At 34.7% G+C, this 22,587-nt stretch overlaps 1 protein-coding gene across 4 annotated transcripts in view; it reads right to left on the reverse strand.

Moving 5' to 3' along the window:
• The window catches only part of Rev3l (REV3 like, DNA directed polymerase zeta catalytic subunit), a 184,880-nt gene that overhangs the window by 70,790 nt on the left and 91,503 nt on the right, over nucleotides 1-22,587 (reverse strand). For all 4 annotated transcript variants that reach the window (XR_009225459.1, XM_046429923.2, XM_046429925.2 and 1 more), the window contains exons 10-13: nucleotides 14,967-15,086; nucleotides 11,304-11,541; nucleotides 9,708-9,850; nucleotides 3,949-8,110 (exon numbers count right to left, since the gene is read on the reverse strand). Coding sequence is in view for 3 of the 4 variants with exons in the window: in XM_046429923.2 (XP_046285879.1) it covers nucleotides 3,949-8,110; nucleotides 9,708-9,850; nucleotides 11,304-11,541; nucleotides 14,967-15,086 (4,663 nt within the window). In the remaining variant the exon portion in view is untranslated. The remainder of the gene's footprint in view (nucleotides 1-3,948; nucleotides 8,111-9,707; nucleotides 9,851-11,303; nucleotides 11,542-14,966; nucleotides 15,087-22,587) is intronic.

Below are 22,587 nucleotides of genomic sequence, written 5' to 3' on the forward strand. Positions count from 1 at the left end.
GGTAAGTTACTGTAATTCTTTCTTCTTTTAAATTTCAAGAATCAACACTAACATAAGATCTTAAAAATTGGCAGTGATGGGTGCGGTGGCACATGCCTGTAATCCCAGTGGCTCAGGAGGCTGAAGTAGGAGGATCACTGAGTTCAAAGTCAGCCTCAGCAAAAGCAAGGTGCTAAGCAACTCAGTGAGACCCTGTCTTTAAATAAAATACAAAACAGGGCTGGGTATTGTAGCTCAGTGGTTAAGTTCCCCTCAGTTCAATCCCTAGTACTCAAAAAACAAAAAAACAGTAGGCAGGGCCCAAGCTGGGAGTGGTGGTGCACACCTGTAATCCCAGCAAATCAGGAGGCTGAGGCAGGAGGATTGCAAGATTGAAGCCCACCTCAACAACTTAGTGAGGCCCTAAGCAACTTAGCAAAACCCTGTCTCAGGAAAAAAAATAATCATAAATAAGGAGAACTGGGGATGTAGCTCAGTGGTAAAGTGCCCCTGGGTTCCATTCCCAGTACCAAACAAACAAAAACAAAGACTTGACAAGGTCTATAAAATACATAGCTTAAATGCTACTAATATATGTATATATGGAGAAATAGTAATTAAAAGACAGCCTAGTTTATTTCTGTTAAAAGTATTAAGAGAAACCTATTTTTCTGTAATATACTGATACTATTTGTGCTTACTATAGCAACATAATGTAAGTCTAGTCTTTCTTCCTCATGATAACTTTTTTTATGGATATGAAGATAGTTCTTAATTAAGCATGATTCCCCAAAAGTCATGGTCGCTAGATAAAATTTAATTAACTGAATTCATGTTTTCTGATTTAAAGCTGAAGGAGGAACACTGGGGTTATTTGTTCTTTTATAAAGTTCTCTGTCCCTTTTATAAAGACTTTGGCTTCTACTAATCAACTCTGTAACCAGCATTTAGCACCTCCCCTGCACTTTCTCTCCACTTATGTGAAAAATTAGAAAACATAATTATTGCTATTGCACATACCATGTGGCCATACCCAATGCTAATACTGACACAGAGGTAAAAATGAAGTAAAGAATAAGAAGCATTGGCAAGGTGTGGTGAGTTTGCTTTCTTTTATATTTTCAGCAGCATGGTAAAAATTTCACAATATATATCAAGAGTCTTAAAGTTTTCAGCAATCTACTTCTAGGACTATATGGAAAAACTCAAGAATACAAGAAACACTTAAGAAAAAGATACTAATCACAGTTCATATATGTTGGGGAAAAAAAGGAAATAACCTTTCTGTCCAATACTATATATATGATAGACTATTAAGCAGTCATTAAAGGATATTTCAAGAAATTCAAATTGATGCTTTAAGAAACTCATAAATTTAAAAATATAAGTATTAAGTTTGGACTGTGACTACAGTAAGAGCACATTTCATAAAACAAAACAAATTAAAAACAACATTTGAAAAAAGGAAGAAAGTACATTAAAAATATTACAGTGGCTAATGCTAGGCAGAGAAATGGGATGACTTCTTTTATACTTTCTACATTTTTTATATTGAATATATAGATTTTTATTTAAAATACTATTTCTCAAAAATAGTGGTTACTATTCTTTTATTTTAGCTAGAGGACAAGTTTCTAATGGCAATATAAAGTTTGTTAACTAAAAATTAAAATACCATATATGGCTAAGATAGAAAAAATAGTTTAACTGAAAATATACCGTAATTACTATTAATCAAGTCAAAGTTCCCAAATAATGGAATCTTATGTCTAAGGAACATAAATTAATGTGAACATAAATTAATTTCTAGCAGTGAAATAGAGCAAGTACCATGTGGGTACTAAATAAAACTGTTGGGAAGAAAGGGAAAATTTCTGTTTTATACTTCAAATCATCAGGAGGGAAGGAAACTTCTTAATATTACTGACTGCCTACTTAAGTTTTCTAAAAGAATTTTTGTGGTGCTAGAGATTGAAGCCAAGGGCTTCACAAGTGATAGGCAAGGCTCTCCACAAGTGAACCACATCTCCAGCCTTCAACCCTTTCTTAAATGGAACCCTACAGGAATTATTGTTTATTTATTTGCTGGCATTCACTGTGTAAAATTTTTAAAAAAAGACCTTATGAAGTAATTTTATAGTGGTTTATTTCAATCATAGCAAAATTGAAAGAAGCATGCAGAGATTTTCCATATTGCCCCTGAACGCACACATGTACATAGCTTCCTCTATTATCAGAGTAGTACAAGTATTGCTACTGATGAACCTACATTGACACACCAAAACAACCAAACTCCATACTTTACATTTGAATTCATTCTTGTCCTTATATATCTTTTCTTTGGGTTTGGAAAAATACATAATGATATGAGTACATGCTGTGTGTATATGTTTCTGTGTGTGTAACTAAGGTTAGAAACATGGTAGTGCTAAAGGTCAGTGCATATATGCAGTATGGTCTCTGCCTTATTTGGCTCTTCATAACTATTTTTATCATTTAAACTAAGCAGGGCCTGCTTTAGCCATCTTCACCATTTTCCTCTATTGCTGACTAGATGGATGAAATGAACTGCCTCTCTGCAAATGGGTAAGGATAACTACTGAAGCAGGAACAAGAACCATCATTTAAACCTCCTGGATTAAGTCACTTTCTCCAGTTTAGCTCTTATCAGATATTCCCTAACCTAGTGATGAAGGTGTTAGAGGATAAATCCTCAATCACTGATAAATAACAAGCATGGTTATTCTATTTTGCTATTAGTTATATATGCCTTTTTGTTTATCACTTCCCTGAGAAGTCTTAAAAGAAAGAGATAAGGGGAACCAAAGCCCATCTATACTTGTAATTGTATAAACTAACAATAAGACTGAAGATACTGGAACCACTGAAAAGGAAATGGTTTATAACAGATACAATTTAAAATAATCTTTAATTATCATAAGAGTACTTATGTAATAATATGTATATTAAATATGAGTACTTATGCAACAATATGTATATTCATTTCTATGCTTTGGATCTTCATATATATCAAAGAGCTTGGCAACATTGGGAGGTGGTGAAAACTTTAATAAGTGGGACTTAGTGGGAGGTCTTTAGGTTACTGGGGGTTGTACTCATGAAGGGGATTATGGGGTCACAGTTTATTCCTCTTTCCCTTCCTGGTCATGAGGGGAGCAATTCTGCTCTGCCATGTCCTACCACCATAATACACCTTCTAGCCATGGGCCCAAAGTAATAGGATCAATCACTCACAAACTGAAACCTCTAAAACTGTAAGCCAAAATAATCTTTTTTCTCTTTATAACTTGATTATCTCAGATATTTGTTATAAACAGTGATGGAAAGCTAATAATCATTTCCAAAAACTTTCTAAAAAATGAGTTTATTTTTTAAAAGTACAAAAGTTTAACATAAAAAAAAAATACCATTTAAGCCAGGTGTGGTGGTGCATTCCTGAAGTCCCAGCAGCTTGGGAGGCTGAGGTAGTTGGGATTGCCAAGTTCAAAGCCAGCCTCAGCAAATAGTGAGACCCTGACTTAAAAAGGGCTGAGAATAAATCTCAATGGCAAAGTAACCCTGGGCTCAACTCCTCATACCCAAAATAACAACTAAATTAAATAAAAATGATCATTGTCAGGTCTACCTGTGTGACAGAGTACTCACTTGGGTTCAATTCCCGGAAATAGGAAAAACAAAGATCATTGTAATACTTTTAAAGTATTATGACATATTTTTAAAATTTTGCATCATATCATGGTGACCCTCCTTAAAGGAGACAGTGTTAAATATAGTTGAATCAACTTAAATATATTTTCAAGGTGCAACATTGAATTAGTTTGCGAATTTCAAAAATAAGTGTATGACTGATTTCCAAAATGATTCTTATTAATACAGTATCAGAGACAGAAAACTAGCAACCAGTAATAATTATTCAAAGTGATCCAAGGAGGAAGAAATTCTGATTACCTGGGCTTTTCTGGTACATCAGAAGGATTACTGCAAAATGGTTCCTGGTAAATAGTTTCTGAAAGGTCATGATCCAACAAAGTGGCAACAATTTCTTCTCTACTTGGTGGGGACATAAGTGGTTTCAAAATGTGAGCAGTTCGAGGGGTGAAAGTACCATTTTTAGATTGTAAGAGAGAACTGGTAGACCTTGGTGAACTATCAGGTGTTGGTGTTAACATTTCATTGTTTCTTGAAACATACAATTCTAAATCTTCAGAGGCTGCATCCATTAGTTCACCATCAGGGGAGGATAATATTGTAGTGAAAGAGGTATTAACTGAATCAAGAGACTGTCTAATTTCTTTTCTAGTATGTCCTTGAATCCAGTCTGAATTGCTTGGTTGTGGGAGGCTAAGAAAAACTTCTTTGCTTACTGAACTTCTATTCAATCTAGATTTTTCATTTAGACAGTCTTCTGCTTTCTGTACACAGAAAGACTCCATTATTGAATTAGCCCGAGTTGTTAGAGGATGAAAGCTGTTTTTCCACTGGTTGTGGCGATGATTTTCATTGCTATCTACGGGTGATTTCTCAAAAAGTTCAGGACTTAAAGTACCAGACCTAATCCATGAGGTTGAGTCCGAGGCATGATGCTTGTCGTCATCACACTTCTGGTTGTCATGATTTAAAAACTCACTTTTTTCTATAGCTTGTCCTGGAAAAAGATCTTGAACTGCATCACTCAGAAATTTCTGAGGCAAATTCTGATCAGCTGGGACAAACTGACTTCCGGAATAAAAGCTACAGAATCCAGTCTGACCTATTGTGTTAATATCAAAATTATAATTATGTTCAGGAGACAAGCTGTCTTCAAGGGAGTAGCAACTTTCAAAACCTGGATCTGAAAAAAAGATAGGACTGTCATCTGATACGGAATTATCCAATTGGCCACAGTTTTGTAAGTTTAGAGAGTCGACTTTTAGAAGTCTGGGAGTTTTTTCTTTAGGTTTTGTACTCCTGGGAGTTCGAGGTTTTCTTGGAGATGTTACTGATCGTGTCCGTTTATTTACTTTGTTTTGTTCAAGGGAACCAGACATATTTTTGTTTGGTTGATGTTTAACAGGTAATGGGTCCTGTGTAGTATTTGCATTTTGTGCTTTCTGCTGTCTTTTTTGTAACAATTCTTTTAAAACTGCCAGTCCAGACTGACCTTCACCAAATGCTGAAGGTGCTGAAACATTTTGACTTTTACATTGAGAAAGTGCTTTGGTTTGTGAAATTGCTTCTGACAGTGACCTTTGTTTTACCCTTTCAGGTTTAAAATTTGACATGTCTAAAATAAAGCCCCTTTGTTTCTGCTCCCATGCTATTTGTTTGATCGGACTTCTCAAGGAAGTTACAAAGCAATTAGTAGGCATTTGGCTTTCCTCTGAAGCCATATTTCCTGGAGAACAAGTTTCACTGTGCTTTGATTGTTCTGCCATACACAGGATCTGCTGCTGACTGTCTTTGCAATGCAAAAAATTAGGGGCATAGACCTGGTCTGGTTTTGATTCTAGGGAATTACGATATTCATTTAACTTTCCAAAAGATGACAAATAGTTTTTTTGTATATTTGTATTTTCTTCTGTCTTTGGAGACATTATACCTGAAGGTATCTGTGTACTCTGTGCTACCTGAGACAAATGATTGGAAAGGTCAAATATATTTTTTTGAATCAAGGCTGATTCCTTTAGAGTAAACATAGCACTTTGATTATGAGACCTCTGAATATTAATTTTTGAGATTCCAGGTCCTATAGAACTACAAACTGGTGAGTGCAAATCATCTCGTGAACTGGGGAATGTTTGGACATCTGTAGACTTCTTGTTCTCTAAGAAAGAAGAAAAGCAGCTAGATATCTTCTGTTGTGCACTGATTCCAGTCGGTTGGGGAGGAGAAAGGGGATGATCTATAATAGAACCTATTAGTGATACCTCTTTCTGTTTCAAAAGTACTTGAGAGTCTCCAGAACTATTTGTGAGCTCAGATGTATTCTGGTGTTTTAGCACAAACTTAACTTCAGAACCAGGCTGAGATCTGATCTTTTCATCCTTAAGTGTTATGTGCTTTCTTGATGTACCTTTTTCGTTTGTTTTTTGTTTCTGTTTTGCTCTTGGTTTCTTTTTTCCATCATCTACTAGTTTATTTGTCTGATTTCGTTTGTTCCTTTTCTTAGTAACAGAAGGATTAACAAGCTTTGCTTTTGATTTCTTAACCTGTGCTCTTGCTCGACTGTTTTTTCCTGCACGAGAATTAACAGTCTTATTATTATATGCATTAGAACCCTTAAAAAGCATTGCTTCTTTTTCTGCAGCAGCCATCATTTCTTCAGCTCTTGGATCTGTGGGAGACCAGCAGCGAGGTGGAGAAGAATTTATAGGACTTGTGCTTCTCTCAGAAAGAAAACCTAGTTTAGACATAACATCACTGTAATGCAAGTCACAGTCTTCGGTTTCAGCATTGTAAGATGGTGAGGGAGGAGAAAGTATAGTATGTGACCGCTTTTTCCTGAAAGACAAAGTTCTTTTAATATTTTCACTTTCTGTCCTTTGTTGCTTACCAGTTTTTTTCTTAGCAGACTTATGTTTTGACTTTCTTCTGTGACTTTTCTTTGGTGTGAGTGGATAAATGGGATATTTGGTTGCAGGGGAGTCAGGAACTTTTGGCCAAAAATCCTTCAAAGGTGCAAGCTTCTTATACAGTTCCATTTTTTCCTCTGTTAATATTACTTGTTTTTCTTTAGAGTCTATTTTTCCTAGCTTCACAAGCATATTTTTTCTCCCTCTAAATCTATTAATAATAATATACTTTATGATGACAGGGGGCAGCTTTTTAGACATTTTTCTTCTTTTTCGAGATTTGAGAGTTCTATCTAAACTTTCACCAATTTCCATGGTATGAGGTAGGCTAATTTTTGAGTTGTGTGTTACAAAACTTGACTCACTATCTTCAGTTTCATAATTTACTTTGCGTTTGGCTCTAAGTGTGTATTTGTTTCCATATAGTCCAAAGGACTGTTCATTTTCTAAGGATCCATCTCCAAAATGACAGTCTATAAAACTGTCTGTAGGTGCTTTATTTTCAAAAGCTCCACGGGTAGCTTTAATTAAATCATTGGCCAATATGTTATCCTTCCCAGAACTACTATTATAAGGATTATTTTGTATACAACCATCTTTTGTGGATCCAATCTCACTACATTTGGTAGAATTCTCCTGATGACCGACAAGTTTCTTTTTATTCAATTTTAATCGGGATGGTTTATTGCCAGGTTGTAGTTTATATGTGACAGGAGATAGTTTCTGTGGTCTAGAGAGACAATTAGAAAGAACAACACTGGGAAAAAACATATAATGTGCTGCTTGCTGGCTGAGACTTGGCTTTTCTGTTTTATGTTCTTGAAATTCTTCATATCTGATTTTAAGTTTATTTAATCCACTCTCATCAGCAATGCTGTCAAGAGAGTGCACCACAGTTCTATTCTCCCCTGAGCATGACAGCAATTCACAATTTTCAGTTAATGATGAAGGGAATAAACTATTCAGAGCTGTGTTGTTTCCTTTTTCATTTCCTTCAGAACATAATTTATTTTTTGAGTGACTTAAGTCAGAAAAGTTGAAAGAGTTTTTGCCCAATGTATTCTCGCTGGTATGGCGGTTCACATGCATAAAAGGTGCATCCTTTTCAATTTTTCTAGTGTTTGTATACTTTCTACTTGGTACTTGTCTTGTAACAGATGGAATATCTTCTTCATAATCAAAAATACTACTTTCACAGGAAGATACTGGGAGAATATCTTTCTTACCACTCTCTTTCTGAGAATTTTCTAAATGGACAGTACTGTTTAATGATCCAGGGTATTTCACAGAGTAAGTGCTTTCATTTGTAAAAGAAGTGACTGAATTATCTAGGCCTTTTTCTATGTTGCTTGGCTGTGAAAGGTCTTCAATTAAATCCTCCTTGTTCAAAACATGAGAAGAAAGGGCACTTGTGTGTTTACACTGAAAGGTAATCTTAGCAGAAGTTGGGGGTTCTAATGTAGCAGCATCTTTGTGAAAGATGGAGGGTTTTACTGATAGCTTGCTTGTTGCAATCACAGAGGAATGGGCTCTAGAATTTTCATTGTTCAAAGGATTGTCTAGAATGAGACAAAATAAGAATTTATTTCATTCTCACTGTCTTAATTTCTAAAATATTTTCTGATATCAAGATACTATCACCAACAAAGAAATCATATGAAATTAGGTTTGTATGTTTAAAATGGTTACCGTAAGAAAAAGATCATTTCTATAATTAAGACAACTCAACTTGAATCAACAGTTAGCTAAAATTATTAGTCATTATTTTAAACACACTCTGTTGATCAGAAAAAGATTAGTATTCAGTGTCTCAGGGAATAAGGAAAGATACTGTCACATTTAAATTTTTTTATGTAATTTTTTTTCATTTATATATGACAGCAGAATGCATTATAATTCTTATTACATATATAGAGCACAATTTTTCATATCTCTGGTTGTATACATAATATATTCACACCAATTTGTGTCTTCATACATGTACTTTGCATAGTAATGATCATTACATTCCACCATCATTAATTAGCCCATGCCCTCTCCCTTTCCCTCCAACCCCTCTGCCCTATCTAGAGTTCATCTATTCTTCCCATGTTCCCGCTCCCTATCCCATTATGAATCAGCCTCCTTATATCAAAGAAAACATTTGGCATTTGGTTTTTTGGTATTGATTAACTTCACTTAGCATTATCTTCTCTAACTCCATCTATTTACCTGCAAATGCCATGATTTTATTCTCTTTTATTGCTGAGTAATATTCCATTGGGTATATATGCCACATTTACACCAAAAAAAAAACACAAATAACCCAATCAATAAATGGGCCAAGGACCTGAAGAGACACTTCTCAGAAGATGATGTACAATCAATCAACAAATACATGAAAAAATGTTCATCATCACTAGCAATTAGAGAAATGCAAATCAAAACCATTCTAAGATTTCATCTTACTCCAGTCAGAATGGCAGCTATTATGAAGACAAACAACAATAGGTGTTGGTGAGGATGTGGGGGAAAAAGGTACACTCATACACTGCTGGTGGGACTGCAAATTGGTGCAGCCAATATGGAAAGCAGTATGGAGATTTCTTGGAAAATTGGGAATGGAACCACCATTTGACCCAGCTGTCCTTCTCCTCGGTCTATACCCAAACAACTTAAAAACAGCATACTACAGGAACACAGCCACATCAATGTTTATAGCAGCACAATTCACAATAGCTAAACTGTGGAACCAACCTAGATGCCCTTCAATAGATGAATAGATTAAAAAAAAAATGTGGCATATATACATAATGGAATATTACTCAGCCATAAAATTTTTCATAAAATATTATGCGTATTTGTAGTATCACTTCAAATAAGCTGAGCATATATGTTAGTTTATTTTTGCTACTTAAATATTAACATAATAAACTCATTAATGCTTTCAAAGCTTAGAATTAATAATTAAAAAATGTTATATCTTCCTAAAAATGAGAAGGAATTATATATCTATATTTCTCCCAGAGGAAAAAATCCTAAAGAACAAAACAAAATAGTGTCACTATGGCCTCCCCTAATCAACCATATAGGAAATGTGATTATAGTTCAAAACACATAAAATATATGTTTTTGTCCCTAAATAGCCAAATGTTCACAATAGACTTGATTACTTACCACTATTTTCATCTGCAGTTCCATCTAACTGAGGTATAGAAAGATTGGCAAGAAGCAAACTGTTATCACTCCATTCCATTTCTTCTTCTGAAGATGAATCATCCTCTTCGGTTGAACTTCTGTGGATATTTCTGCACAGTGACCTAAAGAATATGAAAATACACTGGTGAGTGTGTCATTAGAAAAGAGTATTTTAGATACAAAATATTTTTATAACTTGATTACAACAGTAAAATAATTAAAAAGATCTAAAAATTATAACTTACAAATAAAAGCAGATTTATTTTGCTTTATTAACATGTCCCACTAACATACTTGCCAAAAAGTTATTGTGAACAGATTTTATAATCCCTATCATGTGAACTAGAAAACATCATAATTCCTGAATTCACAGCTCCATAATATCTTGAATTATCATAGGTTAAGGTGTTTGCATCCTACAGGACAATCTTTCTATCGTGGTTAGTAACTGCCTTCCTATACTACATAAAATCTTTCTTCTCAACTCTGTTGGTAATTATATTTCTATACCATTCAAAATCTTCTTTTCCAACTTCCATACATTATCTCTGTTTTTGTACTCTGTAGCCATATGAAGCTAGACTATATAATTTTCCACATGATGACTATCAAAATACTTCCCTTTCTCATTTTTATAGTGTTCTTAACTATGGAAAGTGGGGCAGAGTATAACATTCAATATATAGAGTAAAATTATTTCCTGTATTATTTGATTTCTTTCTAATATACATTTATGAAATGTTAGGTTTGTTTTTCCAAAATTAAAGTGGGCACGGTTTTTACAGAATTGGACTAATTAATAAGCATGAACTGAATTATGGGATAAACCAGGCTTATTATGACAGTAGAGACTATATGAGAAAGGAGAATATAATGTTGTATATAGAGATTTCAGTGTCTTAATTTATTAGGTAGAAAATAAATACTTATGTTATATACAAATAAACTGAATGTTTGGATGAACTTTTACCCCTTCAATAATGTATCTGGGGTTGAAATTTTCAAACACAGACTTTAGTATAGCCTATAGAAGCTTAGAAGAGAAGCATTTTCAGTCTTTCAGGCTCAGAGGCCTAATTTTTCTACCCACACATCATACAACTTAGGAGCAGATTCAAACAATCAAGCTCAGGCTCTGACTTAGTAAAGTGAAGTGCCATCTTTTGTTTCTTGAGAAACAAAACAATACCAGTGTTTGCTTCTGAGATTTTCTCATTTTTTAATTTCCAGTATTTAACTCCTTCAGTCTAATCAGATTTGGTAACCAATACTTGTCTTCAAGCTGACTCCATACATTGTTGTTTACATTCATAATAGCTCAACTTTCAGAGGGCATGTATATACAAATAGAAGATTTTTTAAAAGTTAGAATCTTTTTTTTTTTAATTATAGCAAAACTTTATTTTGCTTGGAATATGCTACATGAAAACCAAAGTACTACTTAAAAGGGTTAAAGACTTTAAAAGAAGTCAATTTAGTTCATAAGGCATTTGATATTATGAATAACAGCAAGAAATAATTTCTGATTAAAGGAATGAAGACAAAAGGAAACTGTTAAAATAATTGAAAAATTACCTCTTTTTGGTACAATGTTCTTCAATATTGCTGTCCCATCTCTGAGACATCACCAAACTGAGCTCCATTTCTTCTTTTTCAATTTGTGGTTCATTTTCTTCATCATCACTATTTTGGGGAATTTTAGTGTCTCCAAAGGAGTGACAAGGTGATAGCACTCGATTTCTTTCCCCCTGATATCCATCACTTTCCAAACCAGCAAGAAGATGTACCAGAGCCTCATCAGGACTACTGTCCACTATAAAACAAATGAAACAAATCAACAAACAACTTCAAATTTCTAAATTATCCAATAACTGAGATCAATTACAAAACAACAATAGCATCATAGATGCTGACACATGCTAAAAGAATATAGTTGGAACAAAGGCTCAAGTATTTATATAACTTTCCTATCGTTAGGCCATTAGTATTAGAATAATTTAGCAACCTTATTAGAAGATTCTCACACCTCATCCCTCATTTACTGACAATTTTGGGGATAGAGAACAAGAATTTGCATTTTAACAAGCTCTCCAGGCTCTTATTTAAGCCTGAAGACTGCTAAACAAAACACAGTCATAAGTGCTCAAAGTAAACATATAATAAAAATATAAATTAATGCTAAAAAATTCCTTAAACTATGTATTTATACAGTTTTATCCTTCACTTAACCTTTATTTAGCTCACAAAATAGTAAAAGGAAATCTGTAGTTGAAAAATACCATTTAAATATTACTTAAAAAATAATTAATGGTATTATTTATAAAATTATACACATTAGGATGGCTAAAACAAAAAAATAAAGATATATAATAGCAAATATTGGCAAAGCTGTGAAGAAACTGGAACTCTCATACACTACTGGTCAGACTGTAAAATGATACAGTGGTTCTTCAAAATGTTAAACATAAAGTTACTATATGTGATATTGTGATATATATATGGTCTTTGCTCTCATTTCCACTTCTAAAATCCTCGTAATCTTTAAAGTGATAAATGTCTTTTTTATGCTCTGGTGAGTTAACAAATAGCTGGCGGTACCAAGGTAGCTTCAGGATGAAGGCTCATCACCAGAAAAACCAAGGCAGAATTAGAGTGGAGACTTTGAGTCTTCAACCTCCATGGGTGTGGAGAGGAGGTGAAGACTGAGCTGATCATCAGAGGGTAATGATTCAATCAGTCATGGAACAAAATGTCCATAAAAACCCAAAGAAACTGAGTTCTGAGAGCTTCTGGATAGCCAAACATGCAGAAGTTCCTAGAGAGTGGAACATACAAGACGCATGGGAGTTCTGTGCCTTTCCTTCATACCTTGCCTTACCCATCTCTTCATCTTATATTCATCAATATCTTTTATAAAATCCTTTATAATAACCCAGAAACCAAAGTGTTTCCCTGAGTTCTATAAGCTGCTCTAGCAAATTAATCAAACTCAAAAAGGGATCCCAATTTAAAACCAGTCAGAAACACAAGTAAAACAACCTGAGGCTTGTGATTAGCAATCTTAAATCTCGGGGATTGAGCCCTCAACCTAAGAGATCTGATGCTGTCTCCAGACAGATGGTGTCAGAACTAAACTGAATTATTAGAGAACATCCTGATGGGTCTATTGCAGAATTGATCCACACTTGGTGTGTGGGGAAAACACTGTACATACTTGGTCACAGAAGTCTTCTGTGTTCACTGTTATTACGTGAAAGTACAGGGAAACTGAGTATGTTTTTTTCCCCTCTAGGTTCAATATCATATGACCCATAAAAACTCCTACATATATACTCAAGAGAACTGAAAACATTGTGTCCACACAAAAATCTGTGCATGAATAAATATCAGAATATTCATAATATCCAAAATAGTGTAAACAACCCAAACATCCATCAACTGATTAATGGATAAACACAATGTGGTATTATCTACACAATGGAACACTATTCAGCAGGAAAAATTAATTAAGTACTCATATATGCTAAAATATGGATGAACTTTGAAAGCATTATATTAAATGAAGCATCAAGATATAAAAGAACATATATAACTCCATTTGTATGAAATGACTCAATTAGATAGATCTAACACAAGAGACTATAGATTAATAGTTGCCAGGGGCTGAGAGAAGAAATAGAGCATGAATGCTAATGGGTACAGGGATTTTTCTGAGGGTGATAAAAATGTTCTGGATTGTATAGTGGTAATAGTCATACAACTCCATGAATGTATTAAAAACCACAACATTGTACACTTGAGAGGGTGAAGCACACTAAAAAAAGTTATTAAAGAAAAAAATAAAAGACCATAAAGCAGGGGTCTGTTCTAATCTATTATATTACCCTTTTCTCTGTAAAAAGAGGTAATACAATATTCATTATTAAAATATCATGTTTTAAGTTTCCTTTGCTGATATTTCCAAAATCAGTCCAATCATGCTACCAACTACAATCATTTGCACAATCATCCAAAGAATTATAATTAGTTTTTCATATCCACTAATGATACAGTATCTTTGACTAATGTAATGAAATATGGATATGACTCTCTTTTTTTAATTTAACTATTAATTTTTCTATGTTCTTCTGTTTTTTAAAATAACTAGAATATAATTTAAAATACCTTGGTATATATATTAATTTATTCAGATAGAGAGTTATAACATTTTAAAGTATAAACCTCAAATTGATTTTTAATGTGGTTATAGGATGATTTCCTCATACATGTGACCACTCATTTAAAAAAGAAAAAGAAAATAGTTCCCTGTTTAAAGTGTTTTGAATTGTAAGTACAAAAATTTGGGTATTATTCATAATCAGTCAATTTATTTTTCATTCAGATGAAAATGTAAATAGCAAACAGGACATTTAATGGACTGGAATCACATTTAATTCTATAAAAATTTAAAATGGAAAGTGAAGAAGGAAAGAAGCATAAAATTAACTCATCAAACAAAATAAAAGACTCAAAGTATCTCATTTTATGCAACAAAAATGTTAATTTCCTGAAAAGATTTCAGTAAGTTAGACTAAATTATCAAGAAGAAATTGTGTAAATGGTTTATGATGCTAACAAAAATGTGTTTAGTGTAATGCAAAGACACTCAGAAAGAACTGTCCTATGCTATATTAGCCCCAAAATTAATAGCTTGAAAGGAATTTCAAATCAGATATCTAATACTAAGAAAGAATATTTTAGTAATGTATCACTTTGCAGAACATTAATTAAAAATAAGTGCATTTTCCGCTTTAAGTAATATGGTTTCTTCCAATCAAAGAACAATTATTTTGTCGTTTTTTGGTATCAAGGATGAACCCAAGGGTGCTTAATTACTGAAGAACAATCCCAGCTCCTTTTTAATTTTTATTTTTGAGATAGGTTCTTGCCAAATTGCTGAGGCTAACTCTGAACTTGCGATCCTCCTGACTCAGCCTCCTGAACCACTGGGATTACAGGTTTGTGTCACCATGCCCAGCAAAATATTTACTTTCACAACAGTTTTTAAAAAATCTATTTAGAAAACAAATAAGCAAAGCTACTTCATTTAATACAAAATTTTATTTTTATACTTAGTAGAAATATAAAAGTACTGAATAAGAAACATTATTATCTTCAAATCAAAGAAAAAAATACTACCCTACAAACTCACTTTCACTGATTAAAATAATGAATATTTATGACAGTATTATTACTTACTGAAAACTGGTGACTCACTCAGTCTTTGGGTCAAAGGCTGAAAAGTCTGACTATTTTCCATGAGGTTCAAAATTGCTTCTTCATTAATAAGTGCTTCTTCAACTTTATTTCTAGTGTGACCTTAAGATGACAGAATACAAAAACATTAACACAATGGCTTAACTCTAAAAATCCATTTAGAATTTGTGTAAATTAGGAAGTATTACAATGTACACCTAATTAAAATTTTAAGTATTAATGATACATGCTAAACATAACAGAACTTCATAAAAAGGTCACAGGAGGACTGGGGATATAGCTCAGTTGGTAGAATGCTTGCCTTGAATGTACAAGGTGCTGGATTCAGTATCCAATCTCCAGCACCACAAAACAACAAAAACAACAACAAAAAGCCACAGGAGTAACTAACCAGTCACGTGGATTAATATAAAAACAAAGCAATAACCCTGAATTTATGGATCACTAAATATTTATAATCTCTTCATCCGTTCTGATTCTAATTACTGTGTATATTCTTATGAAAATCACTGGATATTAAAATAAACAAAGGAGGTAAAGGAAAACTGTCTCATTTGAATAAAAAAAATTTATTTTCTGTAGCTGAAAAATAACATAAATTCATTTTATATTAATTTTATATTTTTCAGAAAACTTTAAATCAAATAGTTTTTCAGTATTTATAGAGGGTCTAAGGCACAGAGGACTCAAAAAAACAAAGGTAAAAATGATTATAATAAATGGTATTATAATCTAATTGAAGAGAAAGAATAAAAAGCACATACTAATAAGGGAGAAAAAAGAGTACACACCAAAAAGAAAAAAGAAGACTGGGGAAAGATGGCAGTGAATAGAGTGCATCACCCCCGTGTACCGCGTCACTGTGCAGGTGAATAATGAGTTGGAACGGTCAAAAGCTATCCTGTTAGGAATTTCTAGCAAAATTGGGGTGCACCGTAACCTACAGGAAGGATTTCCATCACCCGAGGATCAGTTACTGGGGCTCAATCTCTAGTGAACCGTGCGCCCGGAGACTCAGGCTGTTTGATCCGCGGCCTGCCCCGTTGCTAGAGACTGCAGCACGCCAGGAAATGGCGTGCCAGCAACGCAGAGGAATGGTGCTGCGGATTTTGTGGGGTCCTGCCGGCTGTGCCCTCACTGTGCTCCGGGCTGAGTTCGAGATGGGGGAAGGAAGCGGTCCAGTTCTGTCCTCCACACCAGACGGCCCACCGAGGAAGCCATCGGCTACCATCTTGGAGAGCTGACGTCACCATCGCCAGTTTCCGACAGATCGCAGCGTAGAACAGGTGTGTGTCCTTTAATCCATCTCCCATACAGTGGGGATATCGCATAAAATCTCTCCCCGGCTTTCGGGGGCGTGATTAACAGAGTGAGCGTGAATAGAGGAATGGAGAAAGCTAAAGGCACCTGACCTCCAACTCCCCCCTCAAACCAGCAGCGAAAACGAAACCTGTCTCGCCAGCTCACGGAGGAGTGGCTATTGGAGGGAATCAAAACAATAAGGGGCCGATTCCCAATAGCCTCGCTCCACATCCAGGAAACTGCAGGCCCAGAGTGTAGCTTGAACTGCTGAGAGGTATCACACTGGGGAAGGCCTGGCTGGCAGGAGAAGCCAGGAGAGTAGAGACCAGGAATAAACCTAAGCTAACGGACTTTGAGAGACACCAGTGGGGGGAGGAGGGAGCGGCCTCACACAGATTGTTTCCTACAGCTGGAGGGCAAATCTTGGCCCAGAAGGCACAGCACCACCTACTGGGAGCGAAGAAAATAGAAGCCTAACAATGCCTTTTTTTTCTTTCTTTCTTTTAATTTTTTAATTTTAATTTTTTTAATTATTTTTTTAATTGTAATTTATATTTTACTGCATTCTATTATTTTTTATCATTTCTTTTTCTTTTCTATTCTTTTCTCTTTCTTTCTTCTCTCCCTCTCTCTTTCTTGGCTTGCTTCCTTACCTTTTCCCCATCTTTCCTCTTAAGCATGACCACCCATATTATGTATAACTTACTAAATGCAAATAGATGAATACTACAAATCAGTCTATAGTCCGCCTAAGCCCTTAACTACCCCCAAGTACTCCTGGCTATTCTCTTGTTAATATCCGCCTGCATTTGAGCAACCCCCCAAAGAAGCTAACATATACTAACCTCCATACCATCAAATCGCCCGACCTTAACATAAAATCCTAAGTTCAAACCTCAATTCTCTATATGCCATCAAAATCTGTAGGCCTTTAATGATTTAATTTACCTTAAATCACATTTAATTCCAACATCTCTAAACATTGTCTCCCAACACAAAGGAGAGATATTGGAACTATAAAAACCAAAACAAATTTAAAGGAGAAAACAGAAACACAGTAGTCAAACAGAGTTGGAAAGTAACGTGAGCACCATGAAAAAACAAGGGAAAAAAGGATTACAAACAATGCAGGACAACTTAAATTCACAGGAGAACCTAGAGGCATCAGAAAAATGGACAGAGAAAGAAATGAAGGCATGCCTAACTCAGATGGAACGAAATCTTAGAGAAGACATTAGACAGCAAGTCCAAACAATGAAAGTATACTTTGAAAACGAATTACATAAGCAAATTCAAATGGCAAAGAATGAGCTCTCCCAGGAGATACAGATTTAAAAAAAAAATCAAACAGTAATCCTAGAAATGCAGGAAACCTGGGCTGGGGATGTGGCTCAAGCGGTAGTGCGCTTGCCTGGCATGCGTGCGGCCCGGGTTTGACCCTCAGCACCACATGCAAACAAAGATGTTGTGTCTGCCGATAACTAAAAAATAAAAATATTTAAAAAAAAAAAAAAAAAAGAAATGCAGGAAACCATAAACCAAATTAAAAACTCAAACGAGAATATTACAAATAGACTAGATCAAATAGAAGTCAGAACATCAGATAATGAAGACAAAGTTTATCAACTTGAAAAGAATATAGTCAACACAGAAAGGATGCTAAGAAATCACGAGCAATCTATCAAAGAGGTATGGGATGTCATAAAAAAACCAAACTTGAGAGTCATTGGGATAGAAGAAGGTATAGAGGTTCAAACCAAAGGAATGAACAATCTATTGAATGAAATAATCTTAGAAAACTTCCCAGATATGAAAGATGGAATGGATTGCCAAATCCTGGAAGCCTACAGGACCCCAAACATACAAAACTGTAATAGACCAACTCCAAGACACATAATTATGAAGATATCCAATATACAGAACAAGGAGAGAATATTAAAAGCTACGAGAGAAAGGAGGCAGATTACATTCAGGGGTAAACCAACAAGGTTAACGGCTGATTTTTCATCACAGATGTTGAAAGCAAGAAGATCCTAGAACAACCTATTTCAAACGCTGAAAAATAATGGATTCCAACCAAGAATACTGTATCCAGCAAAATTAAGCTTCAGATTTGACAATGAAATTAAAATATTTCACGATAAACAAAAGTTAAAAGAATTTGCAGCCAGAAAACCAGCACTGCAAGGCATTTTGAGCAAAACACTACAAGAAGAGGAATTGAAAAACAGCACCCAAAACTAACAGTGGGAGGTAACTCAGTAAAGGGAAGAAGAAAAAATATAACCAAAAAGGAAAAACTAACCATATTAAAATAAATAAATAAATAAGCATGACTGGAAGTACATGTTCTTCTCAGCAGCACATGGATCATTCTTAAAGATAGACCATATATTATGCCATAGGGCAACTCTTAGTAAATATAAAGGTGTGGAGATAATACCATGCATCTTATCTGACCATAATGGAATGAAACTGGAAATCAATGATAAAAGAAGGAAGGAAAAATCCTGCATCACCTGGAAAATGAACAATGTGTTACTGAATGATCAATGGGATACAGAAGACATAAAGAAGGAAATCAAAAAATTCTTAGAGATAAATGAAAATACAGACACAACATATCGGAATCTATGGGACACAATGAAAGCAGTTTTAAGAGGAAAATTCATTCCTGGAGTTCATTCCTCAAAACAAGAAAAAACCAACAAATAAATGAACTCACACTTCATCTCAAAACCCTAGAAAAGGAAGAGCAAAACAACAGCAAATGTAGTAGAAGGCAAGAAATAATTAAAATCAGAGCGGAAATCAACGAAATTGAAACCAAAAAAAAACATTGAAAAAATTGATAAAACTAAAAGTTGCTTCTTCGAAAAAATAAATAAGATCGACAGAGGTTAGCCATGCTAACGAAGAGAAGAAAAGAGAGAACTCAAATTACTAATATATAGGATGAAAAAGGCAATAACACAACGGACACTTCAGAAATACAGAAGATAATTAGAAATTATTTCGAAACCCTATATTCCAATAAAATAGAACATAGTGAAGATATCGATAAATTTCTTAAGTCATATGATTTGCCCAGATTGAGTCAGGAAGATACACACAATTTAAACAGACCAATAACAAAGGAGGAAATAGAAGAAGCCATCAAAAGACTACCAACCAAGAAAAGCCCTGGACCGGATGGATATACAGCGGAGTTTTACAAAACTGTCAAAGAAGAATTAATACCAATACTTTTCAAGTTATTTCAAGAAATAGAAAAAGAAGGAGCTCTTCCAAATTCATTCTATGAGGCCAACATCACCCTGATCCTGAAACCAGACAAAGACACTTCAAAGAAAGAAAACTACAGACCAATATCTCTAATGAATTTAGATGCAAAAATCCTCAATAAAATCCTGGCGAATCGAATACAAAAGCATATCAAAAAAATTGTGCACCATGATCAAGTAGGATTCATCCCTGGGATGCAAGGCTGGTTCAATATATGGAAATCAATAAATGTTATTCACCACAACAATAGACTTAATGATAAGAACCACATGATCATCTCCATAGATGCAGAAAAAGCATTCGACAAAGTACAACATCCCTTTATGTTTAAAACACTAGAAAAACTAGGGATAACAGGAACTTACCTCAACATCGTAAAAGCTATATATGCTAAGCCTCAGGCTAGCATCATTCTGAATGGAGAAAAAGTGAAGGCATTCCCTCTAAAATCTGGAACAAGACAGGGATGCCCTCTCTCACCACTTCTATTCAATTTAGTTCTCGAAATATTAGCCAGAGCAATTAGACAGACAAAAGAAATTAAAGGCATAAAAATAGGAAAAGAAGAACTTAAATTATCACTATTTGCAGGTGACATGATTCTATAACTAGAAGACCCAAAAGGGTCTACAAAGAAACTATTAGAGCTAATAAATGAATTCAGCAAAGTGGCAGGATATAAAATCAACACGCATAAATCAAAGGCATTCCTGTATATCAGCGACAAATCTTCTGAAATGGAAATGAGGACAACCACCCCATTCACAATATCCTCAAAAAAAAAAAAAAAAAAACAAACTTGGGAATCAACCTAACAAAAGAGGTGAAAGACTTATACAATGAAAACTACAGAACCCTAAAGAGAGAAATAGAAGAAGACCTTAGAAGATGGAAAAATATACCCTGTTCATGGATAGGCAGAACTAACATCAACAAAATGGCGATATTACCCAAAGTTCTCTATAGGTTTAATGCAATGCCAATCAAAATCCCAAGGGCATTTCTTGTAGAAATAGATAAAGCAATTATGAAATTCATATGGAAAAACAAAAGACCCAGAATAGCAAAAGCAATTCTAAGCAGGAAGTGTGAGTCAGGCGGTATAGTGATACCATATTTCAAACTATACTACAGAGCAACAGTAACAAAAACAGCATGGTACTGGTACCAAAACAGGTGGGTGGACCAATGGTACAAGAGGACACAGAGACCAATCCACAAAATTACAACTTTCTTATATTTGATGAAGGGGCTAAAAGCATGCAATGGAGGAAGGATAGCATCTTCAACAAATGGTGCTGGGAAAACTGGAAATCCATATGCAACAAAATGAAACTGAATCCCTTTCTCTCGCCATGCACAAAAGTTAACTCAAAATGGATCAAAGAGATTGATATCAAATCAGAGACTCTGTGCCTGATAGAAGAAAAAGTTGGCTCCGATCTACATATTGTGGGGTAGGGCTCCAAATTCCTTAATAGGATGCCCATAGCACAAGAGTTAATAACTAGAATCAACAAATGGGACTTACTTAAACTAAAAAGTTTTTTCTCAGCAAGAGAAACAGTAAGAGGTAAATAGGGAGCCTACATCCTGGGAACAAATCTTTACTCCTCACACTTCAGATAGAGCCCTAATATCCAGAGTATACAAAGAACTCAAAAAATTAAACAATAAGATAACAAATAACCCAATCAACAAATGGGCCAAAGACCTGAACAGACACTTCTCAGAGGAGGACATACAATCAATCAACAAGTACATGAAAAAATGCTCACCATCTCTAGCTGTCAGAGAAATGCAAATCAAAACCACCCTAAGATACCATCTCACTCCAGTAAGATTAGCAGCCATTATGAAGTCAAACAACAACAAGTGCTGGCGAGGATGTGGGGAAAAGGGTACTCTTGTACATTGCTGGTGGGACTGCAAATTGGTGCGGCCAATTTGGAAAGCAGTATGGAGATTCCTGGGAAAGCTGGGAATGGAACCACCATTTGACCAAGCTATTGCCCTTCTCGGACTATTCCCTGAAGACCTTAAAAGAGCATACTACAGGGATACTGCCACATCGATGTTCATAGCAGCACAATTCACAACAGCTAGACTGTGGAAACAACCCAGATGCCCTTCAATAGATGAATGGATAAAAAAATGTGGAGTATTACGCAGCACTAAAAATGACAAAATCATGGAATTTGCAGGGAAATGGGTGGCATTAGAGCAGATTATGCTAAGTGAAGCTAGCCAATCCCTAAAAAACAAATGCCAAATGTCTTCTTTGATATAATGAGAGCAACTAAGAACAGAGCAGGGAGGAAGAGCAGAAGGAAAAGATTATCATTAATCAGAGACATGAGGTGGGAGGGAAAGGGAGAGAAAAGGGAAATTGCATGGAAATGGAAGGAGACCCTCATTATTATACAAAATTACATATAAGAGGTTGTGAGGGGAATGGGAAAATAAACAAGGAGAGAAATGAATTACAGTAGATGGGGTAGAGAGAGAAGATGGGAGGGGAGGGGAGGGGGGATAGTAGAGGATAGGAAAGGTAGCAGAATACAACAGTTACTAGTATGGCATTATGTAAAAATGTGGATGTGTAACCGATGTGACTCTGCAATATGTATTTGGGGTAAAAATGGGAGTTCACAACCCACTTGAATCTAATGTATGAAATATGATATGTCAAGAGCTTTGTAATATTTTGAACAACCAATAAAAAAAAAAGAAAAAAGAATTAAAAAAAAAAAAGCATCCAGTTGTATGTCAGCTAACTAAAAAACAGTTTTGATCCCTGCTTTAGGTATAATCAGACTTAAAACTAAGTGCTTTTGAGATTTCAAAAGCATTCAGTTTAAAATCTTTAGAAAGAAATATTTTGGGGGTGAATATTTAGTCTTAGGACATAGGTGGGATAATAATGAATGCTTAATAAAAATAAATAAATAGAAAAATAAAAAACTCATTTAAAAAAAAACATAAAACTTGAGAAGACCAATAAAAATAAAAGATG

The sequence above is a fragment of the Marmota monax genome, unplaced genomic scaffold (assembly GCF_021218885.2).
Source record: "Marmota monax isolate L192 unplaced genomic scaffold, Marmota_monax_Labrador192_F-V1.1 WCK01_AAM20220418_F8-fsc00276, whole genome shotgun sequence".
In the NCBI taxonomy this organism is placed as follows: domain Eukaryota; kingdom Metazoa; phylum Chordata; class Mammalia; order Rodentia; family Sciuridae; genus Marmota; species Marmota monax.